Source organism: Corvus cornix, chromosome 3 (genome assembly GCF_000738735.6).
Source record: "Corvus cornix cornix isolate S_Up_H32 chromosome 3, ASM73873v5, whole genome shotgun sequence".
NCBI classification, from domain to species: Eukaryota; Metazoa; Chordata; class Aves; order Passeriformes; family Corvidae; genus Corvus; species Corvus cornix.
The window spans coordinates 99,381,806-99,406,909 of NC_047056.1; the positions used below are offsets into that span (position 1 = coordinate 99,381,806).

The window sequence follows — 25,104 nt, forward strand, 5'->3', positions numbered from 1 at the left end:
TATGGTTTCTTAACTTGAAAAATTGTGCAACTATGCAAGCAAGTAGCCATAGAAACTGTGGTAGAGGAAAAAACCAAGTTTCAGCTAGGAAACTGCAGGGTATTTTTATTTCTTGCAAATGTTATTCTGTTATATTCTACATGTAAAAAAAACATTAAACTAGCATACATTTCTGTTACATACTAAAGGACACTTACTACTGTGTTGTATTAAGTACTCCATTTCTTTCTTTGTTTTCTCCTCTCTCCCTTTATTATATTACCACAGTTTCTTCTGTTAGCTTATGAACACCTGTATAAAAAAAATTTAAAAGAAAAATTCACTCTGCCTAGTTATTTTTATGCAAGTAGATTCTGAGAGTCAGTATATTTACTGTCCTGTTAAAAGCCAGCTTTTATGGCATGCTGTTCTTAAACTGGCTATGAAGCAATCATATTTGCCAATTCTAGGAACTTTGCTAGGAAGGCATTAAATAACAAGTCAATTTGATGATATAAAGTACACCCTGCACTACCATATAATGCAGTTAGAGCAGTCCATGAAACTGAACTGACTGAACCACTGTTTGGAACTGAAATGACTTTAGGTACCCACATCCCATGTGCGACATGGATCAACATACCCAAAGGGAGAACAGCATTAAGTCCTGAGCCATCTTACACACACACTTTCCTTGTAACTATTGCTTCCTAGTGATGGTAAGCAATTACACTGGTATTAGCAAACACAAGACAGAAACACTGAGAAGTTTTCCACTCAACCACCTCTTTCATCCCAACGTTGGTACTTTTATGAAGACTTGAGGGATAAAACTTTCAGGAAGAAAAATACCTCAAAACCATATGAAAATCTGTCATTCATCTGTTTGGAGGACTTAAGACAAAATTATTCAAAATAATTGGTTATCTTTTGTCAGTACTGTATGTCTAAATGAAGAAGGCTACACTTGTCTTCTCTAACAGAACAATGATTATAAGTACCTTTCTGTCAAAAGCTTTTACATCCCAAATATGTCTGAAAGCAGAGTAATGTACTCTTTATTTTTAAGATTAAGAACTCAACCCAATAAACTGTTCCCAGAGATTTGGCAAACTATCATTAAGCTACACAGGCTTTGGGGGCTTCTTACTTTGTTTTGGGAGGCTTTTTGACTGAACTATTAATCTAATAGTGCACACAAGTTTCCAGTACTTCTCTGACACTCTGATGAGTAAATTTTAATTCAACCACATAACACACCAACCAAAACCAGAAATGGACAGATCACATCTCCAGCCCTCTAAGTATAAGACATCCATGGAATGAAAAAACAGAGATCCCAGATAAAGACAGTTTTTCTGTTGACTCTGGCACAGAAATGCATCCTCTTGATTTGGAAAACAAAGGCCAAGACCACAAGGTCCCTTGGGAAGCATTGGTTGGAGATGCACTGGGACACAAGCAAAGCTGTGCAGAGCTACCAGCACATGTGACTACCACAAACAGCAGGAATACTGCTCTGGACTAGTTCGAGGTGGCCACCTCTCTGCAGCTCACAGCACTTCATCTAGAAACATCTGCTTTGGCAATTTCATTCATCAAATGTATTTTTATACTTGATGTTTATTTAGTATTAATAATTATATTGTTTTAATGCATTTTAAAAAACTGAATCCATGAAGTACATTAACCATAACAACATGGGTTTAACATTTTTATCAAGTGAAGAAACAAAATACTGCAACTAAAAAGAAATTTGGACACAAGCCCAACATGCCAATTTATTTTTTATTTTCTTTCTACTAGCAGACTCTAGCTTGAACAATTCTTTCTCAAAACCATGCAGATTTCACTGGTCAGTACAAGTACTTGCTATAACATCATTTGGGTACATTACTTAGATGATAAAAAAAAAAATCTTCAAACACTGTACTCCAGAAATAAAGAATCTGGAGTACAGCTTTGACAAGATTCCAAAAAGTATGCATTAGTTTTAAAATGGCAAACACTGCTTATTTTTCTTTCCATAACCAAATGATAACACCGTACCAAGGAAAAACCACACACAGCCACAAATGCTTCATAAATTCAAACATCATATTCATACTTTATCCTTACAATATTTTAATGTGGTGGTTGCATCTACTGAGACCATCTATTTAGTGACTGCAAAATTGCATATCTATAATAAATAATGGATCCACGAAGTCAATGATAAGGTATTACCTTATAAATAACTGCCAGTTCCAGTGACACATCAAGACAATGTTCCTTACAAACCTTATCACCACTCTACCCAAAGTTCACAAATTCAACAATAACTACTGAACATACAGAGAGCAAAAGCATACATATAGCCGAACAAGTACCTTAACACTCAAATTTCAACATATGTAATTTATCTTGCACACATTAATTCACAAATTAATGCAAAGTTTGGTAAGGGTGTCATAGGTTGTGATATTCAATGTTCTGGCATCTTGTACATCAAATGGCAAGGAAGGACAGTATTAACTTTACTTGCAAGTATGGAGAATTAATGGAATGTTTAGAGTATCCCAATAGAAAACAAAATCACATTGTACTTTTCATAATTAAACCATACTTCTGTAAAATCTGCCCCTGATCAAATCTTTGCATAGTGTTTTAACAAAGAACTGATTTTCCATGCTGACAATTACCACTTTTATATGTGGGGAAGGTCTGAAGTAGTTTGCTTCTTGTAAAAATTACTCTTCCTTTCAGAGAAAATGACTGAAAATAATCTAGGCCTTCTTTTACAATATTAAAAGCTTGAACTACAGAGCTTAATGTAACCACCAACTGACAAGGAATTCCAAGCTACAATTCATGGGCATACTCTTTTTTAACCGGGCTGCTTTTCACAGGATACTCTCTCTCTCTTCTCCAAAACCAGCCCCCTCTGAGGCTGCAACAGTGTGGAGCTCTGATGAATCTTTGGAAAGCCTGGTGTAACTCGAACGCTGGCCTCGCTTGTGAGCAACGGTCTTCAGGTTCTCATTCTGAACTGCAGTTGAATTGGAACCCGAGCCAGGCTGCAGGATAATTTGAGCTGGATCTCTGATACCTTGTATTTCTTCAAAATTTTGATTAGCTCGATTGCTTGGAGCACTGTTGTTATTTAAGGTGACTGTACTAGGGGTTCTGTTTAAATTATAGACTTTCTGGCAGGCTGGCCAGCTCTCTTCGGGGCTACTTGCTATCAGGCTGCTTTCAGAAGGGCTTTTCTTATCTTCTGAGCAAATAGACATGCGAACCACAGCTGGATCTTGAAGGCCACTAAGGCTGTGTGGAATTCCTCTTTTTGCACTGTGACTGTCATCTTCAAGCTCAATGAGATTTGCCTTTTCAAGTTGTGAATCATCTGCTCCTTCATTGTGGAGGGAATGATTTGGAGAACTTTCGTTGGATCTTACACCAGAGTCAGACGAATCTTTCTTATCCAAAAGGGCATCTGTCAAATACTCCTTTGCTTTGATGAAGGTTCTAATAGGTTCAGAACCATGTTCTGGAGATTTGGGCTGCTTCTCTATTTTGATATCTGTTTTCTTATCTTTACCTTCCTTAAGAAGTGGAGTATTATCTGATTCTTCAGTTCCTGACTCATCTTCATCACTGGGAAGTTTCTGATACCGGAGAGTAACTCCCTTAAGCTTTAAATCTGCAGCCTGGAAAATACTTGTTCTTTCTGAAGACTTCTTTCCTGGGAGAAGCTTGGAACCAGACTGATCTGATTTTTCATCTTCTTCAGTAATAGGATCCAAAGGAGACGCATCGTTAGTAGAAACACCTGAAGTACTGTAATCAACATCATTCCTCTTCAGCAAAAAGGACTTTCTTCCATCATCTTGTTTCTGTTCACCATCTTTTCCTTTTTCCTGCTCTGCACTGGAGTGCAAGGAGCCCCCCGAGGTGCTCTGGCCCATATAGAAAGCACTTGAGCTATGAGGGGAGGACCTCCCACTTACTGTGGTAGAATTGGCACCTCCTTCTAACTGTGACATTTGAGCAATATACTCTCTGTATGCATCTCTGTACTCTGCCTGCACCTTGTCAGTAAGCTTTGATATTTCAATACTAGAATCTTGAGAGTTAAGACTTGAAAGACTTGGAGTTCTACGAGTTTGTGACTGGAAAAAAAAAAGAAGAGAGAAAGGTAACAGTTAAATGAACTATTTATTTTTACTTTCATCGATCTTCTTAAACGAAATAACTCAGAGCATTAAATATGTACTTAAATTATTCTTTTCATTGCTGCAAATAAGATTATGCAAGTGAAATTGTAAGCGCTGTCATTAAAATATGTTTATTATAATCACTTCTATGCAATCTCACGTACACACACAAAACTTAAAAAGTTTTCTTATTGTTGGTCTCCATAATGGAAAATTTCCACAAAACAAGCATTTTTTCCAGTGCATTTGAGGCTAACTCTTTTGAGTATATAATTATAAAAACTTAATTTGTATGTCAAGATGGGCTTTTCTAATACATTTCACACATTTACAAAATTAGCATTTTATATTAGAAAGACAGCAAGAATTCATCTAAATGTTGAACATCTCTCAAAAACATTTTTAAAAGACCCCTACCCTACATACTTCAATATATCCTGGCAAAATTCCATTGCATATATCTGATTTCAGAAAAATCAGTTTTCTGACAAACATAATTCTCTCTGCCCCCATGTCTGCTTTTAGAATTTGGTTTTATTTCTCATTACCCTACTCTGATTTGATTGGTAATAAATTAAACTGATTTCCCCAAGTGGAGTCTCTTTTGCCAGTGATGGTCACTGTTGAGTTACCTCTCCCTGCCCTTATCTCATTGTACAATCCTTCCATTATATTTCCTCTCCCCTGCCCAGCTTAGGAGGCCAGTGATAAAGAAGCTTTGGCGAGCACCCGGCATCCTGCCAGGGTCAACTCACCAAAACAAAGAAGCAGCAATACTAATCAGTATTGACTAAAAAAATTCTAACAGGTGAATTTTCTTAAGGACAAACTACCTTTCTCATTCCTTTGATTCAACTTCAGATAACTATTATGGGCATGAGAAGCACTGTTTATTCAAATACAATAAATGTGTGTAATGCCACTTTGGTCTAGAAAAAACATACATCGATACTCTGTGGAAATGGGCAGTAAGGGTAAGCAGTATCCTACAAACATACACAAGTATGCATGCAGACATTCAGAAGTATATGAGATAGAAATCTATCTCTGGGATATATACCCCAAACCCACTTTCACGGACAATGTTGATTATTAAAAGTATCACCTATAGTTACGAATTTGGGGTGTCTTTTTATTTTGTTGCACCTTCAAGATTTTTTAATTTACTTTCAGAGATGAAAAGGGTTCACCCCACTGAGTTGGGCGGGGTTTTTTTAAATTCTAACCACTATTTAGCCCCCAACTGATTTGTCTTATTTCTTAAAGACAGACAAATGAAAATCCAACACTTCAGGTGGTCTCATAAGATGCAGAATAAAACTGACCACAGCCTTTGGCAGAAACCATAGTTAGAGAAGGATGTCAGTTCTGGAACCTATGAATAGGTTATGCATTGTAAGGACAAGGTTCTGATGTCATGGAGCAGTGTAGTTGTCCACTATCAAAAACCTAACAAATATATCTGTTGAATGGGCTAACCTCTGGTTAGCACATAGCGAAAATATTTCATACACAAAGCCTGAATACTACAAAAATACAGAAGCCTTGGAGGACACCACCCTAGGCTAGATGAGAAAAGCATGATAGCTTTAGTTTCTTTGTCATGAAGAGTGATTACTGGAACAGATGAATAGTTTTCAGATGGCAAAGACTGAAGACTTCAACTCAGAGTACGGTTAGAGTTTACATCTCTACAGAACTAGGCTTTACCAAGACTGAGGACTGAAAGCATCTGAACTGTCCCAGAGACTTATTTCTTGACCTGTCTGTATCCAAGACTGGAAAAAACCTCTTTTCCATACAGGTAAGCAAGCAGAATACATTTCTCTATTAAATACCTGCCAACTTAAGTTACTATGGCGTGGAGGAGCTTCATCAAGACCAATTGTGTTGAGCTCTTCAAAGCTGAAGTTCAGCGTGTAGGGAGCTTGACCTGCAAGACCTGTCAGCTCAGTGTGAGGCAGCTCGGTGTTATGGCCAGGACGGCGAGTAAGGTCACTGTGAGGAATGGCAGCTGTAACGTGCTCCGTTGCTCCACGAGGATCTTCCTGAGCAGCCTGATTTTCTGAATTTCTCATTTCAAGTATCTTAACACACAAAGAGAGACAGTTTAAACGTAATTACATAAATAGAAGAAGTTCTCAAAATTGATAAACAAGAATTCCATTAAAAATAGGAATGAGGAATTCACAGCTGTAAAAGTGTACATGTGTATGCAGTTTTGACCATGGAAAAGTACAAAGAAAAATAATTTAATTGTTGTTACTACTCAGATCCTTGAAAGAACTCCTATGCCAAAAAATACATAAATTCTTGTAAAACTAGTAAGTGATAAATTACAAATTTTAAAGAAAAACCAAACACTTTGTATCTAACAATAAATCTCATCATGTAATTCTCAGTGTTTTCAAGACTGCCTTACAGTTGAGAGACATACTGTTATTTCAAGAAAGAAAACCGGCAAGTCTAAAAATACTTAAGAGAAAACTCAGTTCTCTGCAATGCGTAACCCTCACTGTAACACAGGCTGGCTGCCCAGTTCCTTGCACTTATTATTACACATACTTTGAATTCCCTGACTAACTTCAACAGTAGGACAGAGATTTCAGAAAGAGTTAAGTTCTGACCATTTCATTAAAGTAGGCAAATTTGGAAAGGGAAGCCACACAGGAAAAAACGGATCCCACAAAAAAAGGAGGCAAAACCTCAGAGTTCACAACCCATTAAGATGCAAATCCATAGGCAACCAGTTATTCATTAGTGCTTAAGGTAAAAAGACAAAGTAACAAAACAGCAGATGCATGCATGCTTTAAGACAATACTTACAAACTTAAAGATGATGACAACAAGAAAGCAACCAGAAAGAAAAAAAGATTCATATGGAAAAAGACTAATTTATGATGACCTGAACACTGAACAGAAAGTCTTACCATGCTCCTGAACAGGTGCCAGTCACCAAAATTCATATTCATTTCTTTTTTCAGTTCATCAATGTTGCACTGAGCCAAGACACGGCCATTTATATTTGCCTAAAACAATAAAACTAAATAATGTAAATTATGGATACAAGACTCAAGGCATGGCAGTAACAGACTAAAAAGATAGAGGTAAAGCTGGATGCAGACTACTAGTGAAATTTCCCAAAGTCACTCTTAAGTCCACTTCTATGTAATAACCATGTGTTTTTATAGAAGTATATTTAGTGACGGTTGCTGATGAACGAGAAACACCTGTGTGTCATGGAAAAAAATGGAAATATTAAACCCATTAAAAATGTGTATATGAAAGGCAATATGATTGTATTCTATAAACCGACATAAGGAAACAACACATAAGTGGTGGAAAATTTCAGGAACAATAAGCCACATTAATCTGCTTAAATTGCTCCAACTCAGAACACAAATGACACCCAAGCATTTGAAGATAATCAGACAAAGAAGTCCCAGGCAGCGTCTGACCCCTGGCTTGAGGCATCTAAGATCAAGTACTACCTCCATTAAGTTCCCTCTCTGCATAAAACAGGCTTACATTCCTCCCATCATTAGAAATATGTTGGGACAGAAGATTAGACTTCCTTCTAATGTTCATCATCAATCAGAGATAAACAAGAAGTGCTTAAACAACATCTATATTCTAGAAAGATGAGTCCTTACATTCAGAATGTTTATACAGCGCTTAACTTCCAAAAGCACCAAATTCAACACAGAACCATTTTCATTACATAACAATGAGAAGTATTTCTCTTTATACCATGTATCAGTGTATGGACAGAATGTAAAAGAGGAACCATGTCTTAGGAGAGCTGCCAGAAAACAGAAGACCCAAGTTCAGACCACTGCTTATACTGAGGGATCTCAATGGTTTTGTTCCCATATCCCAGCAGATGGTCTTAGTCAAACCAGGAAAAAGACCAGGCTGAGCCATTTTCATTCTTCTTTGATATCCCTTCTAAGAAAAGCAAGAATATAAATAAGAGGAATCTCATTAGAGATAACTGATGAGCACATTCTTTTTGCACTCTGGAGCAACAGAAGCAACTGAAATATTTTGCAGCTTCACTTAATGACCTGCAATCTAACATCCTACATCTTGTTTTAAGTAACTTCACTGAAGCTTCCTATGATAAACCTGTCTCTTAATCCTTGAATCAACATCCTTCCTGTATTATTCAAGATACGATAGGTTCCAGGACAAAGCGAGCTCAGCAAAAACACTGACTAATGACAACCTTCATATTTTCCCCTTCTTTCTTTGTAAAATAGCACACAGAACAGTGAAAAAAAAGTTAAAGAGCAAAAAAAATTTCTGCATTAATGTATCTTTCACAGAAAAGAGGAGAGGCAGAAAAACATACAGTGACCTTCTTCCGAAGCAAATAGATGTGGACTGTGATAAAGTAATGGAACCATCTTCACCACTCATTTACAACAGGAGAGATGTGCCAATTTTTCACAGAGAAAAAAGAAAGGGATATTGCTACCTAGATATAGAATACATTTGCAACACTTTTTATTTATTTATTACACATGGCAATTTTGAAAACATTTTTCTTGCTTTTCTCAGAATAACCAGTCTCACCAGCATTTATATTTCTGACTGTTTGTCCTTTCCAACAGAGCACATTTTCTCTGAAAATTAAATAGCTGTATTAAAATGTCCTCCAAACTTGTCATGCACAGAACTCAGGATGTTACTTTAACATATGATGTATTTAAATACACATTTTCAAGAAAAGAGGCAACTAAATATTTCCCACTCCTTGTGTATTTCCATGTTTAGGAACTAAATACATTAATGAAATTCAGCTGATACCTTTTTTATAGTTGCAGAATACTGAGGTAGCATGCTCTGGTCCAGACCATCTATCTGCTTTAGCTTCTCACAGACAGCTTCCACACTCATTGTGCTCAGAGATACATGCAATACTCCTGCAGCTGACCCTGTGCCTGCTCCTGCTCCCTGCAAGTGAGAAAATGTCCACGTAAGACTTGTTCAAATATTCAGTACACCCAGAAGTTCACAATACACACTAATACAAATCAAACTGTGTTCAACTACATTTTAAAATTAAGAGATGAGAATAAGATTGCACAGGCATTTTTAATTACTATCAGAATATCTATATACTGGAGAACAGTCATTATATGTATTTATAGGAGAAAAAAACCAGCATCTTGAGTCCTGCCTTTATGACAAATTACATAATTTTAAGAAAAGAAACATAAAAATCAGAAATATTAAGTACGAGTTAATCAATTTGCAATGCAGTTTCACCCACAAGTTTTCCCCTAACTTTAGTTGTTAGTTTGGTTTTGGGATGTTTGAGTTTTTTCTCAAATAATGCAGATACAACCTAGATTTTTCTGTCTTAAAAACTGCTGCTTTATTATCAGACAAAGATGACCTAAAACTCAAAGATACTCAAAACAAAGATAACTCCTCAACTACTTGGATTAAATGGGTAATTTTAACAGTATCTGTTCATTTTCCAGAGGTTCCTTCAGCTCTATTTATGCAAGATCAGCTAAGGGGCTGTGTACCATAGCACAGAAACAGCAGCACTGCAAATGCTCTACAAGATACTACGAGGATGCTTGATGTACCTCAAACTTAGGCATGATTGAGGTAGAAATTATTTATAATTCAGCTCTGTAACACAAAAGTTGTCCTGTTAATGTTGCCAGCTTCTGGGAATTTCAAAGGAAGGGTGGAAAACTAAAAGAAACGTATCTGCAGGTAGACAGTATATTAAGGTGGGTTCTTAAAAAAACCACGTTTCCCCTGGATGGGAACCTGTGCACAGTAACATCAGTGATTCCAAATTCCTAAAAGCAAAATCAGAATCAGTTCTATCAGTTAGAAAATATTTGTATGCTCTCCACCTGTGAGGGAGGTTGCATCCTCCCTTTTTTCTGAACATGAAGTTTTGGGTTCAGCATTGTAGACTGTGCACCAAACAGCTCATTTTGGGAGCATGCAAAAGAGCTTCTAAAGCATCAGAGGTCATCATTGCATGCATAAACCCTGAGATGTAAAAGTGCATTTTGACTATCCAGAGTTCAGCTAATCAAGTTTTATTATATTCCTCAAATTACCAATGAAGGCTGGTTTTAGAGTTGCAATATTGTCCCCCATTTTTATTTAATTATGTCTAAATTGTTTAATATTTCAGAATTAATATAAATTACTAGATCCCAATATATTGCTTATGAAAACCAAGGGTTATCACAGAGAATGCCATTAACCTTATCTGAATTATCTAAACCAGGATATTTACAAAGAATTTATTCAACTAGTCATTCCAAGACAGCAATCCAAAACCCCATTATCTACTACCTCAGAGTTATTTCTGACTTATGATCAAAGATATCCTGATCTGGGGAGCTAGGCACACTCCCCACCCAAGCCACTCTGAGTTTCAAAGTTTAGATGATATTACATGTAATTACCTCAAAGTTTTCCACCAGATGTCCTTGAAATGGACTTTAAACTGTGTAACTATCAGCTTCATTCAGGAACACTACGGGGGGTTGTGGGGAATTTGAACCTTTTGAACACACTTGCCTGGAAATAGCTGGGGCACTAATTTTTGTTTCTCTAACCATTCATAATTCTTTTAATGTTATGTAAACTGGATAATAAACAAACAAAAGATATATCTCATTTTCTGGGAAGGCAATCTACCCTAAATTATTGCATAAAAATTAAACATTTTAATTCCACTCCAGTCTAGGCCCTTAAACTAGTGCTTGGTATTCCTTTTGAGGACAAGACAGCTACTTTTCAGAATCTGCAATGTCTCCCTAATTAGGTGCCTACAATACCTAATTAGTTATCATATAGGCATCTAAAGGACAAATTTCAGCTCTTAATTTAGTCTGATTTTTAGCACAACTAAAATCTGTATCACGTCAAGGATATAAGCCAATCATTAAAATGACGAAAATGACAGAATGAAGCTTCACCCATAATCTATTTATCATATACTTTTTTATGAACATATTTGATTTTCCTCTTTAAAAAATCACTGTGGGTTTTTCTTCAGAATACCAGCTTTATCCATTATTTCCTCATAAACACACTATTTACTATTGGCATGAGTTAGATAATATATCAACAAGGACAAGATACTAAGTTAATTAAAATCTTAATTATTTTTTGCCTATCAATTAAAATAAAAGGAACGGTTATAGCCAAATACATTGTGGCACTACTAAAATAAATGATCCCTAAGCAACATGTGTTAGCAATTGCCTTTTTTCTCAAAATCTATTAAAGACATTATCTATGATACATCCAGAAATAAATGAAGAAAAGTTTTAAACACTTCTAATTCAACAGATCAAAATATTTTTCTAACAATCAAGAGCAAGCCATTCTTTCTGCATGCATTAAGACTGAGTTTAGAAACATTGCTTTCAGTGTATAAAAAAGATATGTAAAAGCTGAAATATTTAGACTATTTTTTTTTAAGTGTGAACTGTTTGAAATAGATGCACATTAATCCAAATCATTCTTTATGAAAAGCACTCTCTGAAGAATAAGTAATGAAATAGCTTTAGGGATATTGTCATCATGTAAGTGAATTAAAACTGTACTTAAACTGACACATTTTTCAGCCTTAGTGGTTTTGTTAGAAATGCTTACAGAACATTAGTCTGAAAAGTATTTGCCATGCAAAAGCTAAAAGCAGTTTGTCAAAACAAACCTCAAGGCTAGTAATGAGCATTAGTTTACAGACAGCCCAGCATGAAGCACCAGTATGATAGCTTTTGGAATGACTCTGAAACAAGTGAATGAGAATTCACAGAAAGTAGCTGTACCTGTCTGATTTTGTCTAACCCAGACTTACACAGCTTTGAGAAAAGGACAAAACACAATTAAAAGAAACAACAGCTTCAAGTGACATCACAAAGGGCAAACATACAGAGAACACACTTTGAAGTAAACAGAGGAAATCAGGGTTAGGACAGACACAGGATATTTTCATAATGTGATGAAACTTTTAAAATAGGTCTTCAAAATATACATTTAGGATATGCTATACAAATACTATTTTCAAGAGCAGACTATTTTGTTTTGCATTTGCAAAAAAACCACTTGCTATATTTTGTTTTGCATAAGGTTTTATATTGTTTCTGACAGAAAATCCTCCTTTTGATGAAACATTCTCCTGCCATTTCAAGATCACATTATACCACTAATGTACCTCAAATAACCTTGCAAACTTCTACCTAAAGAAGCTCCTATCTAAACGTATCAAATCTGCCAACTCCCCTCACCCCCCACCCCCGAAAAAGCCCCAAAAACAAACCAGCACCATCCACAGAATAGAAAAGTTATTTCTTATAAGCACAAATATTCAAAGCACAAAAAAGCTACACAAAAGCACTGAAAAATCCCTAAGAAAACTCCCATGCCATACATTCTCATTCATGCTCAAACTTTTGAAAAGCACTTCCAGTTTCTTAAGAAGTACCGTATGTTTATCTTTACTACGTGCTCTAGGCCACGTTAGTTCTCATTCAAAGCACACATACTACATCTTAAGGGATTATATATTCAGTGCAGTATGAAAAAATGTATTTAAACAAAGTAGTTATATTGGAACAAACTCCTTCCTAAGAAGTCAAAATTAACAATGCAAACTAAAGCACAAAACCAAGTTTATGACAGATAAGTGTTACCATCTCATGACTGATAACACTGCAACCCACCTACAAACTCTTCAAAAGGGCCCTCTAGAAGTTTTTTAAGTTATTCAGAAATAAGCATTTGTACAGTAAAACCAGTAGAAATGTCAAAGGCCAGCATCATAAGACCATTTTCATTAGTGATTCAAGCTGATAACCTAGAATTTGCAACACACCTTCATGCTGATACAACTAAATAGATGGCATTTGGTCAACTTACCAGTTCGACATCTACGTTTTGATCCATTCAGCAAAGAACAGTAAACAATGGTCTGAGATAGATGAGTTTTATCATCAGCAACACAATCTAAGTACAGAAGGTGGCTGAAGTAAAATTCTTGATACAGGATGACTATTCTCAATGAATTCCTGATTTCTACGAAGCTAACCTAGACTTATACAAATATTATGACACTAATGATGATGGTCTGAAATTTCAGAACTTGGTCACTCCAGCATCAGACTGACAACAACAGCAGACCCTTAACTAGATCACATAACAGCCTCCACACAACTCTGTCAACTCATGCAATAAGCAAAAATGATGATCTGTATGAAAAAAAATTATACTCCTGAGTAATCCTGTTTTTTCACCCTGTTATGACTCAAAACATTCAAAACAATGATTATTCTCTATTTTACACAGAAGTTGAAACATTTCTGGCTCCTTGCCAGTTTAGCATGAAAGACAATTTTGATTCTACATGCTCCTCTTGTTTTCAATCACTAAACCAATTACACATCTTTGTGTTCATTAACTACTTTGTGCAGTTTTTTAGTTCATTTAATTACTTTGCATGCACCAAACCATTTAATAAGTTGTATCATTTATACAGTAGCAACAACCCATCAATTAAGAGCTACCTAAATAGCTGGATGAAATTACTGTACCCATCATCTACAGATAATTGTGGCACATAACACAAATATAATATTGTTTCCTTCCATAGAAAATTCAATAAAGTTGACAAAAGAAGTGGGTTAAAGTACATGAAACCCTGATAAGACATCACATATCATATCCTGACTAACAACCTTCTTGTCAACTTCCCAAGAGACTTAAAAAAAAATTCAAAGTTTTAGATTTATACCATAGGTTAAATATTGCTAAGTCTTAGAAAAGTATAAGATCTGATATGCTGCACTACAGAGATTCACAATAAATTAAATTAAAAAACAGATCTAACAAAATCCTCCATTAGCATTATCTCAAAGAGAGTTTCTTTTTAATGTTTTAATTCCTGTATTTCCTTACTCAGAGGCAACAAGTTATTTAACTTACAGGAGTCTTTTAAATTGCTGTTCGAAGCTGCAGCCTAAATGTGCTTTAACATACACACTCAGAGCAGCAAGCAGAAGAGCAACCAGTTCCAGGTCTGCTGCTGGAATTCATTCACTACTTTGCCCCAAGACTAAATCCTATTTTCCACTTGTGTCCCTTCTCACTCTCATAGGGACACACACTCTTCAGCCATCATGCTAATACTTTTGAGAAAGTCCTTAATTCTCCTTGCACTGACAAATCTCAAAGGTCTGGCAAAAGAATGGGATACTGAGATAAGGAATCAAACACAAGGATGGCATCAGCATCTCCAAAGGAAAAATTACTCCAAAGTCATCCCTTCACACAAGGTAGCAAATGACATGGGAGAGGGAACTTTAGTGTATCTTTTCCATTGCACTGCACATAAGGGTTTCTCAGTGAAAGTTATGTACAGTTAAACACAGTTTAGAATCTGTGTGGGGTTTGATTTTTTTTCATTGCACAACAGTAGAAAGACATTTTTGCAATGATTTACTAGAAGAAAAAGTAAATGCAATCCAACTATTACTGTCAACAATGTCAACAATGACTGGCAGCAAATATTAAGAGAATCATGACAGTCACATTAACCTCTTTGTTTTGGTATAAATCATGATTACCATAATTAGAGTCAAAACACATACCACAAAGATGATATCTTTGTACAAATACTTAGGATAAAACAAAACAAGTCATGGAAAAGGTAGTTGTTAACATTCTGACTCAAGAATAAGCTTTTGACTTGCAATGTTTTATTTTTCCATTTCTATCCAAGTTGCCTTATACAGTGTTACCTGCAATAGCTTTATGTCACCAACTAAAGAAGCAGGGGTTTGGGCAAGAGAGTTGACTGAAGCAGAAAAACACAATTACCTCTAAAACTTACACACTGAATGACCAGCTGTCATTCTACACTTTGTTTAGCTACCACGACACTTTACAGAAAGCTCACCACAGCTACTGAGAAAGGCAAGGAGAAAACTACAGGGGAAAATAAAGTACATCTTACAAGTGAAATATTAGCTCTTAAATTCATTCACGAACTACATTAGTTTTCAACTACTCTATTTGCCCACCAAAGCCACTGATGCAGTGTTAGTGAACTGCAGTTACGATTAATGCAGACTCATTACTGCTGAAAAAGCAATGAGATGCTAAAATTTCCACACCACATGACTACTCATTTACCATTGAGGGGTCTGTGGGTGAAGGAAGCCCCTCATCAGCATCTTCCTTGATAACATCCTAACAACAACAAAATATTATGGTTTGGGTAAAATGATCAAGGGCTCAACAAAAGTTATGAAGTAAACAGTGAATGAGAATGATCTCATAATAATACATAATTTGATAGAAACACATTTGTTTTCTTTAAGTGATTAAAGCTTTAACCACCTTTTAACAGCCTTGCACATTGTATCAATACCCTAGAATTAAAGTGACTGATAAGTGAGGCTTTACTTTTTTATCTTTCCTTAGTTCATAATTCCATTTGAACAGCCATCTGTCAGTAAAATAAATACTGTTAAACAGGAAATTTATTATTCTATAGGAAGCTAGAAAAGTCTGCTTGTTTTGCTCTTCTAATGGGTAAAGTTGAATTATATGTACTTGCAAAAACTCTTAGGATAAAATGTATTTTGTTTTACTTAAATATTTAACACATTTCTTTTAACATTTTAATTTGACCTTTCAGTTTCTAGCATTGTTTACAACATTAAAGGATGCAATTCTATCTTCTCCAGATACAAAGAATTTGTGACATATTATTAAAATAAAATTGAACATAAGTTTACAAATAGCGCTTATTTTCTTATATCACTACATCTATTTTGGAACTATAGTACAGTTGGCATTTTCATTTCTATATTTTTTGCCAGTAGCACAGGTCATTCTCCTCTAACCTTTATACATGGATGCTAGAATTGGTTTTCCTCTGTAAGGAATTTCTAAAGTTAAAACAAAATACATTTACATTACATGTTAATAACACCTTTGCTTAAAATATTTATAATATAAAGCTTATACTTGTCTAACAGAGAATCATCATTAATAACCTTCATTTTCATTACTCACTGTATTTATTGTCTAGGTTAGTATTTGAATTACCCTTCAAAATACTTACTAGGCCATTGCTCTGATCTCTGGACAAACTCGTTTTTAGTGGTGGACGTGAGATGAGATGAGAACTGCCAGGGTAATACCTTGGCATGTAAAGATATGGGGCAAAGAATGGCTATGGGAAAAAAAAAGTGTAACAAAAAAGGGACAAACAATTACACAAATCAAAATGTAATAATAAAACAAAAATCATTACAACAAAACACATCCTCTAGTTGAGTTTCATAAAGTAAAAAAGAGCAATTACTAATAGCTTTCTTTACTTTTTGCATTGAACCATTGAACAGAATTCAATCAAAAGCTCTGGAGTGAGTTCTTCAAAATCCCTCAGGAACTGACCCTTTTTTTCCTCTGAGCCTCTGGGTGCTCTGGTACAGTTTTCTGGAGGAACAGAGTCAGAATGGTTTTGGTAACTACACTCTGACATCTGTTTTCAATATGGGATAAGTATAATTTAAGGATAATTCTTGCAATTTCACTCTCTGACCTTCTAAATTCAAAATCAGATGCTCAGTAAAACTTCGAATCATTCATAATAGCCAAGACAACTGTAGCAAATAAACAAAAAGTGTGATACGTAACAGCATCACTATAACTTCCCATATTTGTGGCACCCAACCTGAGGGCTTCCACAAATGCTAGATTTTATAAATGCATGAACAGCAATATTTGAGCTTTGTTTTGTTGGAAATACATTAATGCATGTTGTTCAACACAAATACCAGTTTAAGGGACAGTGTTAATTTAAACTTTAGGAAAAGCAGAATTACAGTACTCATTGCTTTCAACTCACTACCCACTTCTTAATAAACCTCCCAAAATAAAAAAAAACCAACAACTAAAAACCAACAAAACACCATAAAAACCTAAAAGAAATCTCAAAACAATGGCTGTATTACTGATTTCTGATGTTTCTATATGTAGCGTTTTCAAAATTGTATTATCCAGATATTTCACAAGAGAACATATTATCTGATTTGTGTTTCTGCACATGACAAGATTCTGATTAGTCTACTACACGAAATTCAGTATAGAGTAAATAATTCTATGACTCAAGGGAGAATCCATGAGGAAGAAGTAAAATTGTTGAAATATTTCACTTTAGATTTGCCAATAAGGACTTAAAAACTTCTGTATTCAGAAGCTCTAAATGAACTGAGAAATTCGAGTTTAATTTCTGAGTATATCACTTATGTAGACAGCATATGCTAGACTTCAAGCACTTTATGGAAAATAAAAATGGCTCCATATTCTTAGCTGCTAGAGGTAGACTCTGAACACTTTCACACAATTACCACAAAAATTTCATATGCTCTTCCAACATGCGAAGTTACACAATAAGCATTGTAACCATTAGTCTAAATGGGAAAGCTTGGTTACCTAGCCTTTGCCCTGTATTATTTGGCTAGTATAAAATGATGCAGAAAAGTTCACTGAATTAAAACTATTCCACTGTCATAAGGCACATTCTAGAAATAATACGAACTTTTTTTTAAAAGAGAGATTAATTTCCAGAAAATACCACAGAATAATTTAATGCCTCAGTTTTCCACTAACAGCTTAAACTGTGTGGAAAACCCCCAAGCATGAAATGCTTTGCGATCAAACTGCATTCAAGTGCCCGGCTCTCACTGCAAAGCCTTTTCTCTGCAACACATAGGGAGCTTGCTGGTTGCATGACATCAAACTACAAAGCAATGGAAAAAATCTGCCCACTAAGGCAATTATCCCACAATTCTTTCATAATTTCTAATCAACCCCTGAGCCCATTTCAGCTACTCCACTGTTTCCCAACTGTGGGATTAATTCTCCATTACAGGCTAGGCCTTACAGACTCCACCTTCATTTGAAGTACAATACAGGTATCACAAAAACATGAGATCAATAGAAATATACATTGGGCATAAACCAGTGTAGAGTCTGCAGAGAGCATACAAAGCTCAATGGATGTAGCAAAACATCAATTTTTTCAAGATACCAAAGAATCTTCTCCTCTTTTGTCAAAAAAAAAGTATTCACATACCATAATTTCTTGTTTCCACCCAGGAAATCCCAATTAGACTTGCCTACTGCTCCGACCTTCCCTGTAAGAAACATCTCCACAATGATCCATGACAGCAGCAATTTTGAGAAGCTGAACCTGAATTCAGCTTTTAGCTAGGCCATTAGACAGTAAATGTCCAGCATAGCCCTATACTGAGAGCCTGAGTGCTAAATTGAAGAGCTTCTAAATGGGACCATAATCTTCCCTTTAAAGCTAACCAGAGGGAGAACTGGGTTTTAAACCAAAAATTAATAGATTACATCACTGGAAGCTCCAGATCCATAACACAGAAGTATCTAAAGAAAAAAGAAGAAACATACATATTTTTTTTAAAAAAAGTATTTCCTAAAAACAAACAGAGCATTTTCCCCAACAGCTCAAAGGTTTTGTTCTTAAGCATAAATGAATGCTTAAAGACAACAGGACAGGAACCATTTACTGGTCATAATACCCAGAATTTAGGGTGTTTTTGAATAAAATCCAGCCATTTCCACAGAAGTATTTGAATCCATTGTGTTTTGTCATACAAGTATCCAAGACTTCTCTTGGAAACTTCTCCTGGGGAGAGTCTATTCTTCAGTTGCTATTCTTTTTTGTGAACACCATTTTTACAAAAACCTGAGAAATAAAATGTGATTGAAAATGCTGAAGGAAACAGTTTTTCAGGATGAATTTTCTACTTTTAAAAGCGTCTCAGTATGTGGTGTCCATGACAGTACCTTTATGAGTCCAAAGTAATGAATACAGTTCTCTGACAGTATTTATTGACACACTAAAAACAATCACACTTTAGAAGGGCAGTATAAAATTCCAGAGAGAAAGGCCAAAATTGAAGTATTTTAGTCTTCAGCAGGCAAAAAAGTAAGCATGCTTGTAAGCCTTAACACAAATGAACAAATAAACTCATTGAATAAGAACAGCTTATGACTCACCAATAATTGTTTCTCTGATGCTTATTGGAGCAAAAAACCCCCATACAGGTTTCAACAGTTTATCACCCCTGACTTTAAACCTTGTCATGTACAGTAACACAAAACAGAGCAAAACAGACACAAAAACAGGGCTTCAAATGAAACACCTACTTGGACTAAGCTGAGTTAGTATCAGCACAAATATTCATGTGTCAAGCATTTATCAGTGTTGAACTACTTCAAAATATATGTTATTTTCCGTTATTTTCAACAAAACAGCATACTGACACTGTATTGGAGGTATACAAGAATAATTTTAAAATAGAAAACTTAAAAAGTTCTGGCTTACATATACATATTTTTGCCTTGGTTAACAAACACTGATTTAGGAATAACTCAATTTACATTTCACCTTCCTAGGTTATATGTTTATCTACAGTCAAATCTACTTAAAGCTGAGGCTATTTCCTGTATATAGAAGTAAGCTATGACTTATATCAGCTCTCTGAGGTTTTTTCATGATAGTACTGCAGAAAAAAAAAAAGTGAAAAATAAAGTTTAAAAATACTGAATACATCCCACAAAACCAAAAAGTTTAAACTCTATTTGACTATGCAGTAAAGCACTCCATTCAATTTTCACATGAGCCATTCCCAGGACTATGTTTTCCGAGGCCCACAAATAGTTCAAAAATGTATGTTTTATGCAATTCATGTTAATTCCTTTAAACTAGTACAACACCAGCTTAGGGAAAAGATCTCAAAATAACTTTAAAAACAGAGACAAAAGGGAAGACAGACATACATTCTTATAATGTAGCTCCCCACTTGAGTTTCTGTATGTTATACCAAAAGTCACCAAAAAAAGACAGGAGCCCTCCCAATGTGTGTGAGCATGTGAACAGCTGAGCAGTTTACCCAAAAAAAAAAAAAAAAAAAAAAAGAGAGAGAGAGAAAAAAAAAGCGCCCTGCAATATCCTACTATTAAGAAGTGTCTCAAAATTTTTTTTCCCCTTTGTAATTTGTTTTTCTGATGAAATTTACCATGTTTCTTCCCCAGACAACAGCGACTGAACACTACTGAGAAATTTGTCAACTTTTGGACTTTTCTCCACTCCTAAATAAAACTTGCATGGGCATTTTAATATTTAATAAATGACATCTGCAGTATTACCAGATTAAATCAGAAGAATGTTAACTGGATCTCGATTATTTACCCGATTGTAAAATGGATGCTGAGGTCCTGTCATACCACTATAGTAACTGCTGTGAGGCTGTGGGGACAAAACTCCGCTATTGAAAGGCCCATTGAAAGAGGTTGTCGAAGAGCAAGCTGAGGAAGGCTGACTGAACAGAGATGTTGCTCTAGCAGGTGCCTCATGTAAAGGCAAGGTGGGATAAGGAAGTCCTCCAATATTCATCTGATCTCTTGCAGCACGAACATCTGAAAAATAAATAGGTAACAAGAATAAGATTTTGCTTGAAATATCTGGAAAAGTTTTGTTTGCCAATCCATTACAGTATGTTTTTGTGTATTTAACTCCAATCAGAACTCATCAAGTAGAACATCAAGAAGAATGTCGAATTTCAGCTGGATTTGGTTGATTTCTCTTGATGATCACATCTACACAGGAGTCTTTAAGAAAGGATGATTTATCACATAAATTTATGTAATATATTACATGTCTCTAAATATTTAGATTTTTTTTTAAATGTGACATAAAGGAATGTAACAGTCACTCTCCAAGAGAAGCTGCTTCAAGGCTGGTCTGTACCATGGCAGAGTAACAAATCCCAGCACACAGAGGCCTCTTCTGATCCACCAGGGGCTGTAAGTGCTCTCAGAGAAGGTGCTAAGGAGACCTGGGAGTTGCCAAAGAAACCAAGATCCCGAACAAGCCTCAGCCCAGGGAGTGTGACAAGGTAATTGTGCAGCCAGGGGTGCAGGAAGGGCACAGTCACCCTACTCAAGAGGTGAGCTCCCTTGGTGGTCATCATCCCCTCAGAAGGAGACTGGATATGGTATCCACAAGGCAGAAACCTATAGTCCTCTGCACTTGCCAGAAAGGATGTGACAACCCAGACAGAACTCCCATCCAGGTCTCAGGCTGCAGGGGGGCCTGGCACCAGTGTCGTATGGCAGCAGAGACAACAGCTGTGTGAAACATGACCAGGCAGACAACCCTGGTCCAGCCTGGTGGCAGCATTAAGTACAGAAGCAGAAAGATTAAGAAGCAAGAGAGTTGGAGGACAGAGACTGCTGGAATCATGCTCTGACCTCCCTGAGAAAGAACAGCCACCAGAAAAAAAGCCAAGATCCAGGGGACCCTGTATTCTCCCCCTAGCAGGCAAAAGGTACCTGTGCCAGGGGACATTCATGTTGGACATCAGGAAGAATTTCTCCACTGAAAGTCTTATAGAGATCAGCCAGGAACTTGAGGTAACAGAAGCCAACAGGGAAACACCACTGAAATACCTCAGAAGAATTAAAGGGTGTTCCTCTAAGAAGGTGACACAGCTGACAGCCCAGATGAGGTGCCTCTACCCAGTGTACACAGAGTGGGCAACTCACAGGAGGAGCTGGAAGCCACCGTGCTGCTGGAAAGCTATGACCCAGCTGCCATTCCAGAAACTTGGTGGATGAATCCTATGACTGGAGTGCAACTACAGACTGTTCAAAAGGGACAGGAGAGGAAGGAGGGGAGGAGAGGTTGCTCTCTACATCAAGAGATGGATAGATTGCAAATTCTTAAAAACAGTAGCAAGGAGGACCCCAGGAACTAGTGGCCTCTCAGCCTCACCTCTGTGCCTTTGAAGATCATGGACCACATCCTCTGAGAAGTTTTGCTAAGGCACATGGAGGACAGAGGTGATTCAAGACAGCCAGCAACAGCTTCACCACAGGGAAGTCCTGCCTGACCAACCCTGTGGCCTTCTGTGATGGAGTGACTGCATCAGTGGACAAGGGAAGGGCTACAGATACCATTTATCTGGACTTCAACAAAGCTTTTCATATACTCCCCCACAGTATCCTGCTCTCTACATTGGAGATGTATTTGATGGGTAGACTGTTACATAGGTAAGACACTGGGTGTGGACAATTGCATCCAGAAGTTAGTGGTCAATAACTCGAGTCCCAGTGGACATCAGTGGCAAGTGGTGTCCCTCAGGGGTCCATACTAGGACCAGTGTTATTTAATATCTGCATTAATGACATGAATGAAGGGATCGAGTGCATCCTCAGCAAGTTTGCAGATGACACCAAGCTGAGTGGTGCAGTTGACACACCTGAGGGACAGGATGCCATCCAGAGGGACCTGGACAAGCTCAAGAAGCGGACCTACGAGAATATTAAGAGGTTTAACAAGATCACCTGGGTCAGGGCAACCCACAGTAACAATCCAGGCTGGGGAATGAACAGATCCAGAACAGCCCTGCTGAGAAGGACTTGGGGGTGCTGGTGGATGAGAGGCTGGACATGACCCGGCCATGTGCCCTTGCGGCCCAGAAAGCCAAACATGTCCTGGGATGCATCCAAAGCAGCGTGGGAAGCAGGTGAGGGAGGGGATTCTGCCCCTCTGCCCCCCTCTGGTGAGACCCCACTCACAGTGCCGCATCCAGCTCTGAGATCCCCAGAAGAAGGACATAAATGTATTTGAGCAAATCCAGAAGAGGCCACAAAGATGATTAATGAGGGATGGAACACCTCTGCTGTGAGGAAAGGTTGAGAGAATTGGAATTTTTCAGCCTGAAAAAGAGGTGGCTTTGGGGTGACCTAACTGTGGCCTTCCAGCACCTGGAGAGAGCCTACAGGAAAGGTGGAGAGAGAATATTTACAGAGACAGGACAAGGGGGAATGGCTTCAAACTGAGAGTAGGTTTGGATTAGATGTTAGGAAGCAAATCTTTACCGTGAGGGTCGTGAGGCACTGGAGCAGGTTCCCAGAGAACTTACAGATGCCCCAACACTGGAAGTGTTCAAGGCCAGGTTAGAAGGGGTTCTGAGCAACCTGGTCTAGTGAAAGGTGTCCCTTTCCATGGCAGGGGGGTTGGAACTAGACCATCTTTAAGGTCCCTTCCAAACCAAGCCACTATAAGACTCTAAGGAACACCTTTCTATGACAGCTGGTGTGGGGTCAGTAGCTCTGACCAAGGAAGCTGTGACCGGTCTGGAGAGATGGTCCCATGGAGGATCGCCTTCCTGAGGCCCGGTGTCTTCCCTCAGCTGCTGGCAGGAGGGCCTGTGCAGAAGCTGTCAGCTCTTTAGTGATTGTCAGCTCGTGATTTCAGCTCAGCTCTGCAGGGCAGCCTCCAGGCCAGACCAAGGAGAGAGACGAGAGGCCCGTACAGCTGTTCCACACGAGGCAGCTTTATCGGTCCGTACTCCGGCGAAGGGGAGGCCAAGGACAGGCTCTCTCTGCCCTCGCAGGGGCAGGGGGCTGGCTTTATAGGGATACAGGGGTGGGTGTCAGAGGGTAAAGGCCAATGGGTTACAAAGGATCTGCACAGGGCCTCCCAGAGGATTCTGGGTTTGTCTTCTTGCTGTAACTGAAGAGTAGCTGCCTTCCCGGGGGGTCCTGCTGGGAGATTGTGCAATCTCCTTATCTCAGCAGATGTCCCTCCAGGGCAGTGGCTGGGCATACCCTATGCCTCTCCTATGAGAAAAGGCTGACAGAGCTGGGGTTCTTCAGCCTGGAGAAGACTTTGTTTCACTGACTTCATTTCTATAGGGTTTTACATATATTTTCAAAATTGTTAACAAAGATGTGAAGTCAACTCGCATCTCTTCTACTAAAATATAATTGCTTGTATTGGTTTCCTCCATCTCCTAAAGCACTCTGTAAAGCAAGAACAGTGGACTCCCCCCTCCAAAAGGGAAGCTTTAGTCTAGTACGGTCTGGCTGTTACAGCAAAACTATTAAGCAAAACTGAATGGCCTCTTACCAAAGTCAAATCAGACAATCTGAAGGTATGATATATTGAACAAATGAGTGTTCTGTGTGACATGCCAAGTAGCTCAACTTAAAATAAAGAATAGATTTGTCATTTTCCATTTATTTGAAAGCATACTCGCCTGCAATTATTTCTCGTAGCTTGGGATCCAAGTTCACAGTACAAGGCAAAAAGGTTCTTACATCACGTGCAACAAGAACAGGTGTTCGTGAGGATAAAAATACTTCAAAGTTCCGAATATCTGCATCAATTTCAAGTAGAGGTTCAACATCTTTAGTTGTAGGAATATTCTTTGAAATTCTGGGGGGTGAAATTAGATACATCATAAACCATATTTATTAGAGTATGACTTCAGTTTACAAAGTGATATTCTAGTACACTTGCACCCATTCTCCCTGCTTTCTGAAACATAAAAGAACACATAAAGAGCTGCACTGTCTGCAGAAAGATCAGTGTAACGTTTTCTAATATGCAAAAAACCTCAAACTGCTGAACAATCTGATCTAATGGTATGCTTCAGAGAAATGTCAAAGAAGCCATACATCAGTAATGTCAAATCCAAAGTAATCAGAAGTTAACATTTGTCAACTTCAACCTCAAATATCTATTCAAATTCCTATACCCAAATCAGAATTCCATGGTAAAAACAATCTCATTTTTAAACTAACTTTTTGTAACAGGAACAGGCACCCTAGAAGTTGATCAAAATCTAACCGTGCATCCATTGCAAAAAGTGGGAAAACAACCACCTGCTTTCAAGCAATTCACCTTCTAAGAAAAAGCCACAAACAAATGAAAATAACAAAACCATGAGACATGATCAATGTAAGGGACTGTTCATGCATTATGGCTATTGTCAAGCAACAGTGGGGGTTTTGTGAGCACTAGTATAAAGGCAAGTTTCAG

At 37.4% G+C, this 25,104-nt stretch overlaps 1 protein-coding gene across 4 annotated transcripts in view; it reads right to left on the reverse strand.

Moving 5' to 3' along the window:
- Positions 1 to 1,748: 1,748 nt before the first annotated feature.
- Positions 1,749 to 25,104, reverse strand: part of KIDINS220 (kinase D interacting substrate 220) — a 77,414-nt gene continuing 54,058 nt past the window's right edge. Inside the window, exons 23-30 of one of the 4 annotated variants that reach the window (XM_039567838.1) lie at positions 24,320 to 24,498; positions 20,464 to 20,690; positions 16,297 to 16,407; positions 15,360 to 15,416; positions 8,988 to 9,134; positions 7,106 to 7,204; positions 6,014 to 6,262; positions 1,749 to 4,130 (exon numbers count right to left, since the gene is read on the reverse strand). In XM_039567838.1, the coding sequence (XP_039423772.1) occupies positions 2,862 to 4,130; positions 6,014 to 6,262; positions 7,106 to 7,204; positions 8,988 to 9,134; positions 15,360 to 15,416; positions 16,297 to 16,407; positions 20,464 to 20,690; positions 24,320 to 24,498 (2,338 nt within the window). In that variant the 3' untranslated portion in view covers positions 1,749 to 2,861. The remainder of the gene's footprint in view (positions 4,131 to 6,013; positions 6,263 to 7,105; positions 7,205 to 8,987; positions 9,135 to 15,359; positions 15,417 to 16,296; positions 16,408 to 20,463; positions 20,691 to 24,319; positions 24,499 to 25,104) is intronic. The other 3 variants (XM_039567839.1, XM_039567841.1, XM_039567842.1) reach the window with 3 other exon arrangements.